The sequence below is a fragment of the Pyrus communis genome, chromosome 13, assembly GCF_041283825.1.
Source record: "Pyrus communis isolate YQ-2024b chromosome 13, ASM4128382v1, whole genome shotgun sequence".
In the NCBI taxonomy this organism is placed as follows: domain Eukaryota; kingdom Viridiplantae; phylum Streptophyta; class Magnoliopsida; order Rosales; family Rosaceae; genus Pyrus; species Pyrus communis.
This window is the reverse complement of record NC_142577.1, coordinates 24,911,543-24,933,238: the sequence shown is the minus strand read 5'-3', so window position 1 is coordinate 24,933,238 and position 21,696 is coordinate 24,911,543. Positions and strand designations below refer to the sequence as shown.

At 36.2% G+C, this 21,696-nt stretch overlaps 1 protein-coding gene and 1 long non-coding RNA gene across 14 annotated transcripts; one reads left to right on the top strand and one right to left on the bottom strand.

Annotated features, from left to right (window-relative positions):
- Nucleotides 1–3,623: 3,623 nt before the first annotated feature.
- LOC148691992 (uncharacterized) lies at nucleotides 3,624–4,892 on the bottom strand. Its single transcript, XR_015954738.1, has 2 exons — nucleotides 4,469–4,892; nucleotides 3,624–4,357 (listed from the first exon to the last, which is right to left on the bottom strand). It is a non-coding gene; the product is annotated as an uncharacterized LOC148691992 (long non-coding RNA).
- Nucleotides 4,893–11,160: 6,268 nt separating this feature from the next.
- LOC137737963 (uncharacterized) lies at nucleotides 11,161–16,175 on the top strand. Of its 13 annotated transcripts, XM_088683480.1 has the most exons (13): nucleotides 11,161–11,586; nucleotides 11,725–11,778; nucleotides 12,057–12,153; nucleotides 12,265–12,491; nucleotides 12,607–12,668; nucleotides 12,803–12,959; nucleotides 13,150–13,264; nucleotides 13,607–13,672; nucleotides 13,767–13,831; nucleotides 14,776–14,805; nucleotides 14,996–15,128; nucleotides 15,555–15,665; nucleotides 15,858–16,175. In XM_088683480.1, the coding sequence occupies exons 1-4, from the start codon at nucleotides 11,435–11,437 to the stop codon at nucleotides 12,274–12,276; spliced, it is 315 nt and encodes a 104-aa protein (XP_088539606.1). In that variant the 5' UTR covers nucleotides 11,161–11,434; the 3' UTR covers nucleotides 12,277–12,491; nucleotides 12,607–12,668; nucleotides 12,803–12,959; nucleotides 13,150–13,264; nucleotides 13,607–13,672; nucleotides 13,767–13,831; nucleotides 14,776–14,805; nucleotides 14,996–15,128; nucleotides 15,555–15,665; nucleotides 15,858–16,175. The 13 variants fall into 13 exon arrangements, 12 of the variants coding, with proteins under 12 accessions (XP_088539606.1, XP_088539611.1, XP_088539609.1 ...); XM_088683485.1 differs by lacking the exon at nucleotides 12,803–12,959; XM_088683483.1 differs by having other exon boundaries at nucleotides 12,265–12,668; nucleotides 13,150–13,244.
- The last annotated feature ends 5,521 nt before the right edge of the window (nucleotides 16,176–21,696 follow it).

The window sequence follows — 21,696 nt, the reverse complement described above, 5'->3', positions numbered from 1 at the left end:
AGATAACCAAAAATTCTATTTATTGCTTTCCAATGAGCAGTACATGGATGACTAGTGTATCTAGAAAGTTTGGTTACTGCAAATGCGATATCTGGCTTGGTACAATGCATGGCATACATTAAACTTTCAATTACACTAGCATACTCAAGCTGTGCAACAGACCTACCATAATTATTAAGCAAAGTTTTACTAGGGTCATAAGGGGTATTTGCTTCTTTTATTTGTATATGCTTAAACTTAAGAAGCAATTTTTCTATATAATGTGACTGACATAAAGTGTAACCCCTACTATGCTTCTTTACTTTAATTCCCAAGATAGTATCTACTTCATTCAAGTCCTTCATCTTAAATTTTGAATTTAGATACTCTTTAGTTTCAGATACACCTTTCATGTTGGTACCAAAAATTAGCAAGTCATCGACATATAAACATATAACAACACCATAATCATTTGTGAATTTAGAGTATATGCATTTATCAGCACTGTTATGTCTAAATCCATATGATAAATGACAAAATCAAACTTTTCATGCCATTGTTTTGGTGCTTACTTCAATCCATATAACAACTTTACTAATTTACAAACCTTCTTTTCATTACCAGGGAGAACAAACCCTTTTGGTTGTTCCATATAGACTTCTTCATGTAAATCACCATTTAAAAAAGTCATTTTCACATCCATTTGATGCACATGCAAATAATATAAAGATGCCAATGCAAACAATATTCTAATTGATGTGAGCCTAGCTACTGGAGCATATGTATCGAAATAGTTTATTCCCTGTTTTTGCTTAAAACCTTTGGCAACCAGCCTGGCTTTAAATGTCTAAATAGACCCGTCTGTATTGTATTTTCTTCGAAATACCCACTTACAACCTATTGCTTTTGATCCTTGGGGCAAGTCTACCAAAACCCATGTCTAATTAGACATTAATGATTCAAATTCATCATCTATAGCCTCTTTCCAAAAGGTTGCATCTCTTGAAGTCAATACTTCGCTTAGACTTTTAGGATCATCCTCAACATTCAACAATATGGGTATTTTCTTAAGAACCTTTGTTCTATTTCCTTCGACTAAAAATACAATAGATTGAGATGAAATAAAATCAGAGCCTAGAGTCTTTTCTTTTCTTACCCTTTGGATTTTCCTTGGTTCATTAACAGTTTCAGACCGTTTTCTTTTCTCATCTTGAGAATGACTAGTAGACGGATTAGAGAAAGGTGTCTGCTCATTCTCTTTTCCAGACATTGAGTAATCGTTATAAAATTTATTTTCTATAAATTCGACATCTCTAGACTCAACTATTGTATTTGAGTCTAAATTAAGCAACCTATATGCCCGTGAATTTTCTGCATATGCTACAAATATGCTTTTAATTCCTCTTGGACCCAACTCGGATCTCTTAGGATCGAGTGCCTTATAAAAAGCTACACAGCCCCATACTCTCAAATATGACAAATTTGGTTTTCTTCCTTTCCAAATTTCATATGGTGACACATGTGTCTTTGTAGTAAACAATGCTTCACCCCATAAATATTTTGGAGTATTAGCATTAATCAACATAGAATTAATCATTTTAGTGAGTGTCCTATTTTTTTCTTTTTACCAAACCATTTCGTTGAGGTGTATAGGGTGCAGATCTTGGATGTATAACACCATACTCTTCACAACAAATATCAAATTCACGTGAAAAATATCCACCACCTCTATCCCTGCGAAGGCATTTAATTTTCCTTCCATTTTGGTTTTCAACTTTAGCTTTATAGCGCTTAAAACACTCAAAAGTTTCATCTTTATTAGACAATAAATAAATATAAGTGAACTTAGAACAATCATCTATAAATATGATAAAATATCTTTTTCCTCCTCTTGTTAAAATATCATTGAATTCACATATGTCAGAATGTATTAATCTAATAAATTTGTATTTCTTTCGGCAGTTGAAAAATATTTCTTAGTCATTTTCGCTTGAATACATGTTTCACAATTATCATTATAATCATCATTGCAAGCAATTAAACCAAATGTGCGCATGTATTTTGAAGATCTAAAATTTATATGTACTTAACGTCATAAATGAGAGGAAGATTCAACAATATAAGCAGAAGAATTCACTTTATTATTAATACTTAGTTTGAACATCCCATCACAAGAATACCCCTTCCCAACAAATATCCCATTTTTCGACATTATTAACTTGTCGAACTCTAAAACAGTCTTTATACCGTTATTGCATAATAAATTTGCAAACACAAGATTCTTTCTAATTTCTGGAACATGTAGTACATTAAGCAACGTCAATTTCTTCCCAGAAGTAAACTGAAGTTCAACGATTCCTTTTCCTAGAACTTTTGGCAGAATTATGATTCCCCATTAAAACTTCTTGATTGTCCGTTGATGCTTCATATGTCTTGAATTGTGCCTTGTCATTGCACACATGTACAGTAGCCCCTAAGTCGAGCCACCAATCGAAGAATTTTATTGCCGCTGCCATATTCAGTTCGGTAATCATACCAATATGCATCATTGATACCATTGCAACAATGCTATCAATTCCAGAGTTTTCAACCATATTTGCGCTATTGGGCTTATTGGCATATTCCTCACTTACTTTTCTATGTCTACAATCACGAATTTAATGGCCTTTCTTTCCACAATGGTAGCAGACACCATTTGCATTCTTTTGATTGTTGTTGGAATTGGTCTTCTTAAACTTCCCTTTGTCAATTTTGACTTTGAAGTTCTTTTTGTATTTATTTCCTTCGACAATGTGAACTTTGGAGGAATCTTGATATGCAAAATTCTTATCACGTTTTTGAGTTTCCTCTTCAATTTGAATACCCTTTTGAAAATCCTCCAAACTAATATCTTCCACCATGTGTAGAAGTTTCTTTCTATAATTATTCCATGTTTGGGGTAATTTTGCCATAATAGCCCAACTATCATAGGATCCGGAATAACGATTTTAAGTTCACGAAGCTTTGAGACCAAGACCAATAATTTATGAACTTGGTTTAGGATGAGTTTGCTATCAAACACACTACTACAATATAGGCTATCACCGGCGAAGCAAAAAGCGACAAGAAATCCAATTTTTGTTAGAACTATGGCAAAAATCCGACATAAAACAATGTAATGTCGGATTATAATAGCGACGCTAATGCTACCGTCACGAAAGGGTTTCAATGTCGGTTTGTTCGCTGAATCCGCCACTACACAACGTCGGTTAAAAGCGACACTAATGTTGACGTTGGTTTAAAGCGACGTATACTTCAACATTGCGTCAGTTTAAAGCGACACATACTTCAACATTACGTCGGTTTAAAGCGACGTGTACTAGTAATTCAACTATAAAATATTCAACCTACTGTCGGTTTTAACCAACATCGTGATAAAATTAAACAAATAAAATATCCCTTAACCGACGTCAGATAACAATTAAATAAATAAAATATGCAAACTAGTAACGGTTTTAACCGACACCACCTTTGTTAATAGTAATAAAAATATTTGGAAATCTATCTCTGCATTCGTTTTCAATTAATTGTACCTAAAAAAAATTATATAACCAAAATAATAAATTTCAATTAATTTATTCAAGAATTCAACTGAGGTCTTTGGGTGTAGAATTTCTTGTTAAATGCATTCTATTTCATATAAACAAGTAAGTACAAAGCTATTAGAGAACCGGTTACAAGATGAAGATAAAAAAACTAACAATTACATATAATACTAATCAGAGCTCCATGCTTGCGTATAATACTAGCAGTTGCCATGATGCGTTCCCGTGCTTGCCTTTGTTGAAGACCACAGATTTTGTAGCTCCATGCTGCCATATATAATACTAGTAGCTCCATACAACCATGCTTGCCATCAGATCAATGCTCCAATACTTTACTACTTCAACATTAGGGCTCTAATCTCTATAGATTAAATTCAGGTTTTATACCTTTAAAAAATTATGGATCTGAAATTTCCAGTGTCCTTGCTCTTCAGATCCAAAATGAACATGCATGAATTTTTATATGGATTTTCGAATTGTTGATCTTACTGAACAAGAACATAAAAGAGGAGCTCAGTGGAGATTATAGCTTTAGTGAGTCATGCATTAGACTGCTTAGCATTCACATATTAATAGCTACATGGAAGGTTATAAATACATCAAGAGTTCCACTTATTCTTCCTACCTTTTCACCATGAAATCATCCAATTAGAATAGATTTTGTTGTTATACCTTTAAATGACGGATCCAGAATGGAGACAATTCTCTGGTGGTTTTTGCTTGAGATGCGATTTGGGGCTGTACCAGTGGTTGCATCGTCTTTTTTCTTTTTTTTTTGTACAGATCTCGGGTCCCTGCAAAAGAAACAACACAAGCATGAGGAGTTGAAGATTTTTTTCTTGTATGGTATATTTCAATCCGTGAACCTGAGTGCATGAATCGGCAAAGGAGGGTGAGAAGTTTACCTGAGTGTGTCGGCACCAAGATCGGTATTGCTACCCTTCTGGTGATGCAATAAATCCATGGTTGCAAGGGCTTATGGGTTGATGATGGAAGATTAAGGTTTGGTTTGCAGAAAAGGAGGTTAGGGTTTGAGAAAATGTGGAGAGATAAGCTGTAGTTTTAGGGTGTGCTTGGAAGAAGGGAGAGATAAATGAGGGAGGTGAGCCTCTTGAAATAAGGAGACTGATATCCTCTTTTTCGTTTAAAAAATGGAGGGGAAATATCCCACCCAAAAGAGAAGAAGATGGAGGGATGGGAAATGGAGAAGTCGAGGAAAAAGAGAAAGAATAGGAATGGGAGAGAGAAGGATGAAAGAAGCTTGAGTGTGGGTACAGAGAGAGACATTATGGAGATAGAAAAGAGGGGGTGAAGAACCAGTTAAAAAAAAAAAAAATGTGAGAGAAATGAGGCAAGTGTGTCAGAGAGAGATAAAGAACCCATGTGAGGAATCGACCAAAGAGAAAGAAAATAAAAAATGATGTGACACTGATGTGTGTGTAAGAGAGAGAGAGTCATGTGAAGTTTGACATTCTTTATTGGAAATCACAGCGTCGGTTTAAATTAATGTTGGTGTCAGTCTAAACCGACACTAACTTCTGGCACACTTTTTAAAATTCACATAGCGTCAGTTTAATGAAACTCGCGTCGAATTAAAAGATGATAGCGTCGTTTAAAACCGACACCAACATTTTAAGATTTTAATAAATAAAATACTTAATAAAAAAAAACAGAAATATAATTTTATTATAAAATATCATCACATTCTAATTGAAACATAGTCTAATTAATACTTAAAATACATAAAATTAATTAATATATTTTAACTCTGATTTTGATTATTTTTTATAGCTACACTTATTGATCCTATATGAATATAATAAATGAATTCAATCTTCATTTTAAAATATATACACTAGTGGATACCACAAAATCTTATGTTATACTCAATGAAAGTATAAATAAACTCTAAGTGTTAGTGAATCTATCGTTTTGATGGGATACGCATATTACGAAACTAATTTCAACGATCCAACTGTCAAACTTGTTTGTATATGCTTCGAGATCGCATACACCAAAAATCGCAAAAAACAAACATTCAGAGATCAAGTAACGGTACAAAACTTTTTGACAGTTATAAACGAAAAATCACGATTTAACGGTTATTTTAACTTCGATTTTGATGATTTTTTACAGCTACACTCCTTCATCCTATATGAATACAATGAACTAATTTGATCGTCAATTTCAAATATTTACAGAAGTGGATACCACAAAATCTTATGTTATACTTAATGAAAGTATAAATAAAGTCTAAGTGTTAGTGAATCTATCGTTTTGATGGGATACACATCATTCGAAACTAATTTCTACGATCCAACCGTCAAAATTGTTTATATATGCTTCGAGATCGTATACTCCAAAAATCACAAAAAAAAAACATTCAGAGATCAAGTAACAGGACAAAACTTTTCGACGGTTATAAAAAAAAATTCACGATTTAACGGTTATTTTAACTCCAATTTTGATTATTTTTTATAGCTACACTCCTTGATCCTATATGAATACAATGGATGAATTCGATCTTCAATTTAAAATATTTACACTAGTAGATACCACAAAATCTTATGTTATACTTAACAAAAGTATAAATAAACTCTAAGTGTTAGTGAATCTATCGTTTTGATGGGATACGCATATTACGAAACTAATTTCAACGATCCAACCGACAAACTTGTTTGTATATGCTTCAAGATCTCATACGCCAAAAATGGCAAAAAATAAACATTCAGATATCAAGTAAGGGGACAAAATTTTTCGACGGTTATAAACAAAAAATCACGATTTAACGGTTATTTTAACTCCAATTTTAATGATTTTTTACACCTACACTCCTTAACCCTATATGAATACAATGAATGAATTCAATCTTCAATTTAAAATATTTACACTAGTGGATACCACAAAATCTTATATTATATTTAATGAAAGTATAAATAAATTATAAGTGTTAGTGACTCTATCGTTTTGATAGGATATGCATTCTACGAAACTAATTTCAACGATCCAACCACCAAATTTGTTTATATATGCTTCCAGATCACATACACAAAAAATGGCAAAAAACAAACATTCAGAGATCAAGTAACGGGACAAAACTTTTCGACGGTTATAAACGAAAAATCACTATTTAACGGTTATTTTAACTCCGATTTAGATGATTTTTTACAGCTACACTCCCTGACCCTATATGAACACAATGAATGAATTCGATCTTCAATTTAAAATATTTACACTAGTGGATACCACAAAATCTTATGTTATACTTAATGAAAATATAAATAAATTCTAAGTGCTAGTGAATCTATTGTTTTGATGGGATACACATTCTACAAAACTAATTTCAATGATCCAACCGTCAGACTTGTTTATATATGCTTCGAGATCGCATACGCCAAAAATCACAAAAAAACAAACATTCAGAGATCAAGTAACGGGACAAAACTTTTCGACAGTTATCAACGAAAAACCACAATTTAACAGTGATTTTAACTCCGATTTTGATGATTTTTTATAGTTGCACTTCTTGACCCTGTATGAATACAATGAATGAACTCGATCTTCAATTTAAAATATTTACATTAGTGGATACCACAAAATCTTATATTATACTTAATGAAAGTACGAATAAACACTTAAGTGTTAGTTAATCTATTGTTTTGATGGGAAACGCATTCTACTAAACTAGTTTCAACAATCGAACCGTCAAATATGTTTGTATATACTTCGAGATCGCATACGCCAAAAATTGCAAAAAACAAACATTCAGAGATCACGATTTAACGGTTATTTAAAAAAAAAAACTAAAAAGAAAAATTGGAAGAACGAATAAGAAAAATGCAAGAGATGAAGATGAAAACACGGGTGAGAGTACATAAAAACCATCAATTTTTCGTTTACAACCGACACCAGGTTTCAAAATATTTAAAAAAAACTAAAAACTATGTTGCTCAGAACCGACGCAAGCTTTAAAATATTTAAAAACAATACTTTATGTCGCTTAAAAGCAACACCCATACTTTGTGTCGCTTAAAAGCAACACTCTTTTGTTTAAAGTGACGCCAATATTTAAAAATTATTAAAACATATGTCGGTTATAAGCGACATTAAATGTTTACGTCAGTTTAAAAGCAACGTAGACATTTTATGACACTTATAAGTGACAGTAAATCCGACGTCATGTTTAGTTAGTGTCGCAACTGTCTTGTCCGCCACTATATTATATTAAACCGACACCACCTACTGACACTATAAGGCCCTTTTGTAGTAGTGACATAGTGAACTCATAATATGTGAACATTAAAAATTTATCGGTACCTCTTTTCTCCGTTGTGTACTTGTGTTCAAGTGCTTCCCAAATTTCCTTTGGAAATTGCATGTGTGCATACATGTCATATACACGATCAGATAATGTGCCCAATATGTGTCCTCGACATACCAATTCATCTTCTTCACGCTTCTTTCGATCGACAACTATTTTGTCCGAGTCTTTGTCACTTGGTTCACGAATAGGCTCCAATTTCGGGTCCAACACATATATGACATTTAGAACAGTAAGCATGAAACGCATCTTATCCTTCCATCGGGTGAAGTTTGATCCATCAAATTTGTCTAACTTGTAGACATCTTGATTGATAATCTTCAAAGTCATGTTATCAGACTTGTTCTCCATAACGAAAATAACACTTTAAGATTGTTAGAGAAAATGTAGAAATATAGAGAATAATCTGAATGATGACTTTGAGGTACGACTTGAATCGTTTCCTTAAGTGTTATTTGCCCCCACTCGAATAAGTTTGCTAAAGGGTTCTTGGCAAATCACTTCCAGGATACAACAAAGTATGAAATATTCGATTAGCAAAACCGAATTGTATTCCCTTAGAAATAACTAGAAAGAAATTGTATGAATGTGATGGAGAGAAAAGAGAGCAATGAATGTAGAAACAAATTTCTAAAATTGTGTGTGAAACATTATGCCACAATAGGTATTTATAGGCATTCAGGCACCCGTTCATCGAGTCCTTTCATTTTAGTTGAAGATATACAACTCTTCTTAAAAGTGTTGATCATAAAGACATGTCTTCTATTTAGAATTTTCAGAAAATAATATTGACTAATTATATCTTTTAATTATACTCATACAATTTGATTAAGCATCATATCTTTTAACCAAAACTTGCAACCATTTAAAAAATATACTACCCTAAAAGGTTGAATAAAACACAACCTTTTGTAAGGTTGCTGCCCTTTCTGTGCGCACACACACATGCTGCACAACACAGCCAAGTCATATATATATATATATATATATAATAATTTATATACTTATTATTGAAATCTCTAACAGTGACGGCGGGGAGACATGGCTACGTTACTAGTTTCAGTAGTTATTGTAGGTTTCCTCTTTATGAAAATGATTTTGGTTGGGGCAGACCTGCGTGGGTAGGATCACCAGCACTGACCTATAAGAACCTGATGCTTTTCATGGACACCAAGGAGGGTGATGGAATAGAGGCATATGTTAGCTTGGAGGAGAGAGTCATGGCCAAATTCGAATGTGACGGCGAGTTGCTCTCTTATGTTTCTCCAACCGGTCGGGTGCTGCCGAGTTGTGTAAATTAATTTCGCTATGTTTTTGTTATGTGTCACAAATAATGTTACTTTTATGAGTTTTAATTAAATTTAGCCCCAAAACTATCCTAAATCTCTAACCCTAATAACATCTCAGATCTCCCTCTGTGTCTCACACAACTCTCCTCTATCCTCCCGCCCTTCCACCCACAAATACTCCAATTGCCTGCTAGATGCTCACTTTCGAATGAGAAGCCTTATCTGGTCATTGTATTTGCTACCCACCTTGTGAAGATGTACAAAACCACTTTGGTGGTTTGGGTACCTGCACTGCCTCCGTCTACAGTTTCGATGGTATTTTATCTACTTCAATAATTCTTCCCTTGCTGGTCCTCAGGTGGTGGACATGGTTGCGGGTGTTGGTTGTTGTTTTTGCTAGCTAAGTTTTTTTTTTTTTTTTTTTTTTTTTTGAGCAATTTTATATATTGTTTGTGGAACTTTGACGTTGTGAAATTAGGGATTTGGTTTGTTTTTCATTTGGTGATGCTTTGTATCTTTGTTTATGTTTTTGGGCCTTTGTGTTTTGTTGGCACCGACGGGGAATCGATTTATCTGACCAATGGAATGGCAAGGTACATGGTAGCTGAGGCAGTGACGACTTATGTCGACAAACTATGTCTATTTGGGTCATCATATGCTTTGCTTGGGCTTTTATGTCCTCTTAGCCTACTTACAACTTGTTTTATGTTTATCTCTTGTGACATCTTTTGTTATCAATAAAGTTTATGTTTGACAAAATAAAAAATTAATCTCTTCTAGTTTTTTCCTAAAATGCTTTACACTTTATTTGTATCAGCACTCATGTCATGACAAGTCCATATTGATCAATATGACAATATGTACTAAGTCTCGCCTAATATACATATGGTTGGGGCATTTTGATCTAGATTCTTGGTTTTTGAATTAATTTCTCAAACCAAACATCTAAGGCTTTTAGAGATTTGATCAAACTACTATTCTATAAAAAAAAAAATTCTTAAAAAAGGGGACAACTGGTGATAAGCCGCGGTTATCCACTCCTTCTGGATGCGAAGAGGCTATGGGGAATTTCACATTACCCATGGCTACAACCAAGACTAGCTCGGAGCATTGAACCCGAGACATCCCACTTTTATTTATTTATTGGGGAACCGTAGTCCATGCCCTTACCACTGAGCCAGTTTTCTACAATTTTAATTAATTTATTAATTAATTTCAATTAGTTAATTAATTTATTAATTTCAAATTACACAAATTGTTATTATAATTAAGTAATTTAAGTTACAAATTAAGTCCAATATATAACAAACTCCTAAAATCTTGCACAAGAATATATTGTTAATTTATGTCCTGTTAATTCAATATTTAAAAGAAAATTCTATAATAACAAAAAAAAGGGTTGAATTGTGAGTACAAAAACGCGATGGTTTTTTTTTAAAACAAACAAACAGTGATATTTTAAACTTACCAATGTACTCCAAATGATAAATTCTCACATGATATTACATACATGATATATATACATGCCCATATATATTAAAAAATAACGGACCCATAATTTGGTACATCATTGGTACGTTAAGTAATCCAAATTTGGGTACAAATTAGTATATGTTATTTAATTTTCGTTTAGATGCATATCAAGCTACTGGTATGTTTATATTATCAAAATTTTGGTATGCAAAAGCTAACGGCAAGTTATGTATATCTCTAAAACCTATCAGTATGTTTCAAGCCAATATGGGTACATGTCAATTCGGTATTGTACAATTTCAATTTAGTAAGCATTAGGTATGAATATGTTTTAATTTAACATGGGTACATTTTAATTTGAGAAAAATCGTGCTAGTACATATCAATGTTTATTTTCAAAAAACAATGGTACATTTTCAATTCAATAATACTTGAATTTCTAGAGAGAAAAATAACAAATTATATTATATATATACTAAAAGCCTAACTTTCTGTTTAATTCCCTTTGTGTCCTTTTTACTGTTCCTTCGCCAGTGTTGTTTCCATTTTGCCCTTCAGTTGTTCTTTAAGTCTTACTTTTTCTGTCAATTACACAGTAAAATGACGGTTTTGACCCTGGATTGCCAATAGAAGTCTCTCGACTCCTTCCTCAGAAACGAAATCCAAAAAGGAAAAACTGTGCTCTGTACACGAGACGATTTTGATTCCGCTTTGTGGATGCCTCTAGAACTCTCCACTCCTGCGTCCGTTCATCATATCGCTGGACCTTCCACTTCCAGTGCATCTTCATGGTTTTTCCATCCGTTCCCTCTCTCTCTTTCTCAAATTTCTGCTTCCGCCGTTCTCAAACTCGCCTCTCTCACTCTCAAGCGTTCAGTCTCTCTCGCTCTCAAACGTTGCCGATCCGTCGTAACCCATATTCCTTTCCTCAAAATCCAAGGTACGGACTTCATGCAGCACTAAGTTTTTGGGATTTTTTTTTATATTTTAGTTTTGGATTCGTAATTTTTTGCTCGGTGGCTGAGAAAATGTGATTCCGTGTTTTAGTTTTGGTGTTTTTGTGATTTTGGGTTCGTAGGTTTTTCAAAATTTGGATGTTTGTTTGTAGGTTGCAAAACCCTCTGTTCTCAAGGTAAGTAATTTAAAATTCTAGGGTTATTCTATTGAAAGTTTCAATTTATAGTTTAGTTTAGTTTTTTTATAATCAGAGTTGAGTTGGTATTTTGTTTGTGTTTGATTATATTGAAATCGGAGTTTCAGAGGACTTCTGTTTGGGTTTGATATTTTCCCACGATGTATAAAATGAGGGAGGGCAAAGCATTTAACGCACCAGATTATATTGGCTGTTTTTGTTATTTCATGCTACGTATTGTAATTGGGAGATTAATCTGTTAATTTGTGTTTATGTAGAAATTGGAAGAAGCAAATAACATGTATGCTTTTAGCACCACCACCTACACTGGATTCCAATGAACTATATCTGAAGAAACATCTGAAAAATTCAAAGGTATGCATAGTAGTCAGTTGCATTTGTGTTTTGCAGCTCATGGAATGCATTTTGCAAGCTTAGATTCAACTGATGAAAGTTCTTATTGCTGTGGTTGTGTTGTGGTTGCAGCTTATGGAATGATTTTAAAAAAATCAGGCCATAATCAGTTTGTACAGGAATACCAGGAAATCAGGGATTAGGATTAATCTCCCTGTTAACATGTGGCCAGTAACATGTCCAGGGCAAGCTTTGAATGCACCTGATGACTTGCCTAAGAATGTCACACGGACTTTGAATCAGGGCTCAATTCCCATGAGCATGGATTTTCATCCTTCACAGCAAACGTTGCTTCTTGGGTTGTATTTTTTAAGTAGCTCCTTATATTTATTTGTATACATTCGGCTCTACAGTTTTTCCCTAGATGCTTGCTGCTCATAATTGACTGTTGATTGATCTCTGTATATGCTTCAGTTGGTACCAATATGGGGGACATAGGGCTGTGGGAAGTTGGATCTAGGAAGATCCTCTGCATGGTTGTTAATAGATACTTTTCTATTTGAAAGTTCTTATTGTTGTGGTTGCTGTGTATTTACTTAGATTAATTATAAATTAGAGGTGGTTAAAAATTCGAAATTTTATTGATGCATGTTTTCTTCTTTCTTCCCAGTTATCAATTTGTTGTCTGAGGAGAATAGCTGAATAGATCATATAGTACATGAAGAAAATCATTTTGGTAACGAAGAAGAAAGAAGAGTGAAGTAATGAGATATGAAGATAACTTTGCCGCTAAGATTAAAATAGAGATTGTAGTGAGCAAAGTCTAGGTATGAAGAGTTTGAGTTACATAATTGTTAATGGCTTTGTACCCTTCTAATTTTGTAAACCGTTAATACTATCTTAAAATTTAAATTATGAATCCTTATAATTGAAATGTCAATGATTCGAAGCTCATGACTGAATTATTACAGTTCTGTAAGATTTATTGATTACTTTTTTTCGAACTGTCTCTCGCAGCGGAATCACCGCCATCAACAGCTATGGCTGCGCAGTTCGTCGTCGTCCAGTATTCCTCCAAAATTCCACTATCTCTCTTTGCTCTCTCCTACTCAGTGCGTCTCTATTCTTCCAGGTCCACCAATATCTATATCCCAAACGACTCCTTATATGTTTCTATTTGTTAGAGAAAGCTTTTGCCTTTTGGGTTCAATTTTATCTGCTGTCTGCATTGGATTTGATGTCTTCTTGGTCCTTATGTTTTTATCCGGCAATCGAGCTTGCATTATCACTTGAGAAATTAGCAAATGAAAGCTGCTTCACTTGCACACTGTAAAACATTCATTGTTATTGTATGATGTCTTTTTAATATAAGATGATTGGGCTTAGGTGATTATATTTTGTACCATCGATTGGTTCGTGTTGTGAATTAACAATCTTACTATACTATGTTCATCCTTGAATTTACGACTAACAGGTTGCTGAGAAGAACAAAGATGTGCAATTAATAGATTTTGTTGAAATCGAGTTTTTGGCTGAGCAGGTCAGTCTTGATCTCTTCCCTTATTTTTCATCAGTTGGAAAGGTTCTACAGGGACGCTTGCATGATTTTTGATGTTCTGCTTTTACCTTTGTAGGTGGAAGCCTATCAGGAAAATATCTGAATATTTTGCTCAACTAAGGACATTTCACAAAGGGCACGGTAGGAACCCATAATTCAATTTCATTATCATCTTTATCATACGTTTAGTGTTCATCTTTTGAATATAACATTACTTATCTGATTTCATTTTCTGTTCCTTACTTGAGTTTCTCAAAACCTAATGCAAACAACTAATATGGCTAAAATTAGTCCCTCATGTATTTTCCTCATCTGAATTGGGGTTTTTAAAGTTTATCAAGAAATTTGATTCGGGATTCTGAATTTTTTTTTACAACTCAGAAATTTGTGGAGTTATTCTTAGGTTTTATCAAGATGTTTGATCTAGGTTTCATATATTTTGTGACTCACATTGTTTTTTAGCCTTTTTTTTCTGTGCAATGAAAGATTTCTGTTTTCTTTTGATTTATGGGCCTGCATCAAGCTTTTGCCTTTCTATATTGATGAAATACTGATGGAAATGAGTTTCTTGCCAAGGCTCACAAGGCACTGAAATGCCCCTGCAAAGCCGACTTACAAAGTGGGCCCTATGGACTTCAGTTTTCAGAGGCTTTTCTCTGTTATCTTAAAAGCACAGTGGAAGAAAAGGGATCAGGCTGTGTCCATCCATTTGTAGTTTTGCAGAATTGTATTCAAGTTAATCATTCTAAAGACAATTTAGAAGAAGATGCGACTAACAAAGATGATGGCTACAAAATCCTCCCCCCAACATGGTCCAGAGAATCTCAAAGATTAACAAAGATGACGACTACACCACTTTTTCTCTTTTCCTTTTCTTATAACAAACAATGACCATTGAGTTTTTTTTCTTTTTGAAAAATAAAGTTGGCCTGTCAATCTAAAAAAAAAGATCCGGATTGTTAGTCATTTATATATTTTCTTTTAACCACTAAGAACAACAACAAAAAAGTGATCTTTATTGTTTTGTTAGTGTGAAATGGTATCTTTAGATTTTCATGAAGTAGTGTTTTGCTTCCATGCCTCAGAGGGTGGATATGGCGGCGGACAAGGGACAGGCAAGTAAATTGGTCTCACTATCTGCCGTTTTGGCTTAGCCAGTGTCCATATATCTTTGTTTAACTCAGTTAATGTTAGTTGTGATAGCTTGACTAGGCTTATACAACATTACTTATCTACTCTATTAGATAGTGCTTTGCATTATTTTCCTTACAATTGATAGTGTGTTCTTTGATTTACAATTGACAGCGCGTTCTTTGATTTCCCAGATGCCACATCTTACAACAACTTATGCTGCAGTTAATGCACTTATAACTCCTTGGTGGTGAGGCGAACTCTACAAATTTTTGCAGCAAATGAAACTTCCAAGCGGCGGCTTCAGGTTAGATATCACATTCATTTGTGTGGTTCTATAGTTTGAGGACATATATGTACAAGGATCATATGATTACCTTTGATATACTTTTACCATGAATTACTTCTTGAATGCATGATGGTGGAGAAATTGATGTCCGGCCTTGCTACACTGCAGTTTCTGTTAGTCTTTCTCTGTTCTGTTAGTTTCTGTTAGCCTCTCTGTTTATCACACTTAAATGGTGGAGAAATGTACTTCTGTTATTCATCTATTTTGAGGAAAATTGACGACACAATCATTTTATCTATTTTGATGGGCCCATTTTGATAAAAATGGGATTGCTGAAGCTAAGAAAGCTACTAATGCACATATGCTATCACTAATTTTTTGTGTTTGATTTGTGATTTTGAAAATAATGGTTATTTCTAAGTGTGTGTTACTGTTTGGTTTAAGGCTTCTAAATCTAAGGTAGCTGCTAAGAATGGCCCAATTGCTGCTACAAAGAAGAAAGAAGTCTCAGCTGAAAGCTCAGATGAGAGTAGCGATGATTCGGAAGATGATGATGTGAGTTTTTGGTTTTCCAATCTGGTGCCATAATTTTTTTTTTCGGTTGGGGTTGTTGCATGGGGCATTCACCTGAAGATTGAGTCACTCATATCTGTATATTTGGGATACATTGTGTTGTGTATTTATTCTTTGTTAGATTAAGAAAGATACCTTTTGGTCGATAGTGATCCTCAACTTTTGTGTCCACAGGAAACCCCTGCAAAGGTTACTGCGCAAAAAGCATGCACAGTTGCAAAGAAAGGCTCATCAGTGGCTGTGAAGAAGGCATATACTAGCAGCTCTGGATCTAAAAAGAGCTCTGAATCTGAAGATGAGGTGTGTGCTCATGCTTAAATATTTGAATCATCCGAAGGATATTCCTTTGATGATTGTTGAATCCTAATCTTTCTGAGCATGGTTAGGAAGTTATGAAAAAAGTAGAAAGGATGTTCCCTTGATGATTGTTCAGAGAAGAATTCTGGTGATGGTTCATAGGAAGTGAAGGTTTATGTTTTTTTTTAAATTCCATTTGGAATGTGTTGCAATAATATCAATCTTTGAGAGATCAAATGAATAACACCTGCCTCTTTGCCTCTTTCTACATGTTTTATACAGTTTCAAAACCCGCAGCACCGCGAGGGCAAGCTTGCTAGTGAGAACTAATCATTAACGAAAGTAGGTACAACAATGAAGAAAAAACGAAGCTTTACATATAGAGACAAAAATATATGCAATATGAACTATTGAGTTTTAAACATTTTAAGGAAAGATAAAAACACAAAATACCTAAAGCCCAGCCCAAACTCATAGAAATAATTTCTTAAAATAACAGCCGAACCCCTAACAATTATTTTTGTACCGGCCCAGCCTACACAACTTCAAAAAAAATAATGGATGCCATCAACTCAACTCCTCCTTGACCATTTTTGTAGGATCGCTTTCGAAATTATATGTTGAATCAGTTTGCAACCTTTATCTCTAGAATTAGTTCTGCATATCCTCAATCATTTTTGTAGAAATAGTTTCAAATACATGTAAGATGCTTGCTTAATCCCACTTCACCTGATATTATTTACTTTTTATTCTTTACCGACAACCTCAATGTTAAATTCACAATTTCGTTACTGAAAAAGAACAGAAACAGTAACAAACCAAGTATCACGAAAACCATCTTCAAGATCAATGATCCCAACACTGAATATAATACTGGATGAATTTACAGTTGCCACACACACACACCAAGCATCGGAAAACTGATTCAGTTTCCAGTTTAGTGTGCTGCTCCCCAATTCGGAGTGGTATTGGCCATTACATATAAGAATATCTAATGTGGTTCCTTTGATGATCGGCATTGATTTGGGTGTACCAATCTGTTATGTACAATCAGAGAAATGAAAAGAAAAGATGGGAAACTCAGGAACACAAAACAGTAAAGGAAAGTACCATTTTGGGGTACATAGATAGCAGCATCAATCAATCATGTGAGACTAATGAAAAAGGAGGTTTCTGTCAAGCTGCTACACTCCTCTACACAAGTAATGTTGTAAATGGAATATGTATGTTTCATTTATAGCAGTCCGGAAGTGGTCTGACAATCTAGCAAATGGAGTAAGATTCTCTCTTTTTTTTTTTTTTTTTTTCCTCTTTTTTCCTCTCCTCCTATTTGAACGGTCACGGTTAAGCCACGTCAACATCTTATATTAATTTTATAAGAAAAGAGAAGGACAAAATAGAGAATGTGAGAAAAGAGGAGGAAAGGAGATGGAAAGAAAAAATGAGAGAATCCTAGTTCCTAGCAAATAGACAAACACCCTTTTAACTCGGCGTCACTAAATCCTCAAACAAAGGGAGCCCAAACTAGAAACTGAGTATACACACACAGCACACTTGCACGCACTTGCTTTCGTTGGCTTTCCCAACCGTAACTCTGTTGTTGCATAAATATCAACAATTAATGATAAATTTATATGCTAATTATGGGGCTAAAAATAATCACAAGGCGACACATGGATTTTTGGGTCAAAAGGACAAAATTACCCTTGAGGCATACATGGATTCCTACATGCGAGTAATGGGTAATCATCCCTCAACCAAGTCAAAAGTGCCCAAAATAGGTAATAATTCAAAACCTATTTCATTCATCCTCATCAAATCCTCTCCACAAGATAACTCCCAAATCATTATTCTTTTATTATATTAATTAGCTAATCAGTTGGGAAATTATTCTATTAATTAACTAATTAATTGGTTTATTATTCAATTATTCCTAATTAGCTACAAATCATGAATCTCACCTAAAATACCAACCAAGTGGCCAATCCTCCTCCTCCTAAAAGGGCCAGACACACCCTTATAAATACTATCTCATTCTCTCTAAGACTCATTTCCAATTCTCTTGCTAAATTCTCAAAATTTTCCAAACACTTTTCCCTATCGAAGGTTCTTCAACCAAAGCCCCCCTCCCCCCAAAAATTCATCGTGTGCACGTGAGGATCTTGGCCTTAACCTAAGGTGTTATTTGTTTTGTAGGTGCAATTTTGTCCAAGATCAAGGAGGAAGAAATTTGCATCCACAAATTGGTGCTTTCATTGAGAGTTGAGTCACACACTCATAGAAGACTCTCGCATCGAAGGTTTTTCATTTTCTTTTTCATTTGTAGATTTTTCATACGTTCTTATTCTTAGAATTTTTATTTCTAAAAATTCTTTGGTAAAACGTAAAAGAAAAGTACAATGGCAAGGGATTCGGAAACCTCGATGAACGAAACTTCATATGTTCAAAGATCCAGATCAAATGATGGAGGACGAGACGTAGCCCCACCACGACGATCCACAAGGCTCAACACGATGGCAAGATGAGCAACTTTACCACCAAGGAGCACCACCACTATGGCAACCACGGGGACTACCGTGGCAATGGGGAGTGAGCCAGCTCCATGGAAGCAAGCCCATGGTAAGTAAAGGGCAGCGAGGCAACCACTAGCTTAAGCTTACGCCAGTTTGCAGCAACAAGCCTAAGTCGCTGCCCTAATAACGCAAGCCCTAGCCTGGCACCCACGTGCGCCACATGCCGAGTAGCCCACTCCCGTGGCCCAACCTGCTCCCGCGGTCCAATATGCTCTTGTGGGCCAGCCTACTTCGGCGGTCCAGCCTATTCCTACGGTCCGCCTACTCCCGTGGCCTAGCCAATTCTCGTGGCCCAGCTTACTTGCGCGATCCAGTCTGCTCCCTTGGCCCAACCTGCTCTTATGGCCTTCCAAGCAGCCCAGATCGGTCCAAGATTAGTTCAACCATCCCTGCTTCAAATTTATGGGCCGACGATTGAACTGGGGGCATTTTCACCCCATTTCTCCACGGATTTGACATTTCCCAACTCAAATCTCGCACCCAGAGTCCACTACACTTCTGCTACTCAATAAGACGCTTTCCGTCCAAGCTCTTCCAATCCAAATGGAGAACAACGCTTGTCTCGACAAGTTATAGAGTTGACGAGGGCCTTTGCACAGCAAACGACCTTGGTGAATTAGCTATTGCGGTGCACCAAGATACAACGTGCTCCTGACGAGGTTTCCCGAAGTAGGACAAAGGTAGACGAAGAACCTCTCTAGCAGTGTCCTAGTAAGCAGCCCATCAACCAGCAACGATCCGAGCGTTCTAGCAGCTCACGTTCCCACTTGGGTCCTCGGGATATCGTATACTCTCGTCTTAGGGTGCGGAGTAGTGTGCACTCCTAATCAAGCCTACGGACGAGCATACGTTCACGGTTGAGGTCACACTTCGACTACCAACATGGACAACCTTCCAGGCGAAGTGTTCATTCACAACTAGGCTCGCAAGGAGCATTCTCCACCTCACATCGAAGTAGGCAGAATAGCAGATAAAGAGAAGCAATCACTCAATCCAACTGAAGTTCAACCAGCAGCCTGCAAACAGCCTGCTCGCTTGCCAGAAATGTACCATATGCACCGCAACCACGACATAAACGAGTCAAGCATAGGGAAGAGTGGCCTAGGCCAATAGGTCACGACCATGGGCAACCGAAAGTTCCACTGCCCCAGCAGAGGCAAGCTCAAGAAAAAGTTGACAGGCTCCTGACCAAATGATTGCATAATTTTCAATGCAACGAGGTTGCTGACGATGCATTTCAACAAGACATGACCAACATAAGAATGTCACCATTCACGAATGAGATCGAGCAGATAGGTCCCCCTCGCGGGTTCACTATGCCTCACTTTACTCCGTACAAGGGAGACGAAGATCCGGATCAACATCTTAAGCATTACCGCAGTACCATGATCTACAAAGCGAGGTGCAAGACTGGTTTCACACCCTACCACAACAGTCAATTCGGAGTTTCAACGAACTTTCCTTAGTTTTCACTAAGGAGTATTTGTCTAACCGCTCAATCAAAAGGACATCCGACCATCTCTTCAGCATTGTAAAAGACCCTTGGGACAATTCGTGACTATGTCAAGAAGTTCAGAGCGGAGAAGGCCAAGATTGTTGGTTACAACGAAGACATAGCAATGGCAGCATTCAGAAATGGGCTTCCCACCAAACACCCTTTATTCGAAAAATTGATCATGGGAAAAGAACTGACCCTGGCAGCTTCGTATGCTTTGGCGGAGAAGCAGACACTACGGGACGAGGCCAAGCAGTCCAACAAAAACGAGTAAAAAAAGAAGCGTATGAAATGTTCCCCGACCAGAGAAGGCTCAACACCTGAAATATTCACCAAGTTCTCAATTCCAATCAGCCAAATTCTCCGTAAGCTCAAGAATGAACCCTGGTTCGAGCTATCGCCACCCATGAAGAGCGATCTTACCAGGCTGGATCAGACAAAGTATTGAGCATTCCATCAAGGACAGGCCATACTAACAAGGGCTACCCGAAGTGGAAGCAGTACCTTGAGAAACTGATAAATGAGGGACGGCATGATGAGTATCTTAACAGGTCAACGACACAGCCTACACAAGCAGGGGAAATCTCCATCACCCCCTGAACCCCATCAGGGCTTTTCCAAATAAGTTTGAACTCTCAAGCAACTCGACGAACAAGACCTTGCAAACAGAGGATTATATAGTTTGTTATGCACTTTCTACCTTCTAGCACAATTGATCCATTTCTGTATTCTTAATGAAGATTCAAGAAGTTATTCATTAGCCAGGCTCAATTCCTGTCTACAACGACTGCTTAAACCCCTATGCGAGTATGCTTTCTAGTGCGAGAGGGTAAAACAATTGATCTTCAGTGCGAGAAGGTAAACCAATTGCTCTTCAATGCGAAAGGGTAAACCAATTGCTCTCTAGTGCGAGAGGGTAAACCAATTGCTTTCCAATGCGAAAGGGTAAACCAATTACTCTCAAGTGCAAAAGGGTAAACCAATTGCTCTCTAGTGCAAGAGGGTAAACTAATTCCCCGACACCCATCTAGGTAAGCTCTCTAGTGCAAGAAGACCACATAGCTCAAAAGATCGAATGCTTAAAGACCAACTAGGCAGCGAATGGTCATTGAGTAGCAACCACTTTGCACTTAACAGTTCACTCATCCAACTGCTTCATCTATAACAGCTGAGAAATCAAACTCAAGCAGTTTCCTAATTTTTGGCAAGCAGCCTAGACGAGGCAGCCCAAACCGTGGCCTATGCCACGCCACCTCCTTAGCACATACTAAGCCAACTCCTGGCCCCTACCAGTCGACGTGCTGCACCACCGTAGCAACACCACCCAAAAAAGAAGATGAGGAGAATTAAGTTTTCTTACATCGATGCGGCACATAGAAGAAAAAGAAATCAAAGGAAGACGGTACTTAAGGTAGACTTAAATAGGCTTTGGAGGTGATTTATTTCCCTTTCCTAGAAGAATCTAATTCCAAGTCCACCTGAGAATCTGCATCAAAGCTGGAGATCTCTACACATGATGCCCTTTCCTGTGAGCAGCCCAACAGGCGTAGGGGTATTTGTGGAGCCAAAAATAATCACAAGGCGACACATGGATTTTTGGGTGAAAAGGACAAAATTACTTTTGAGGCACACCTGGATTCCTACACGC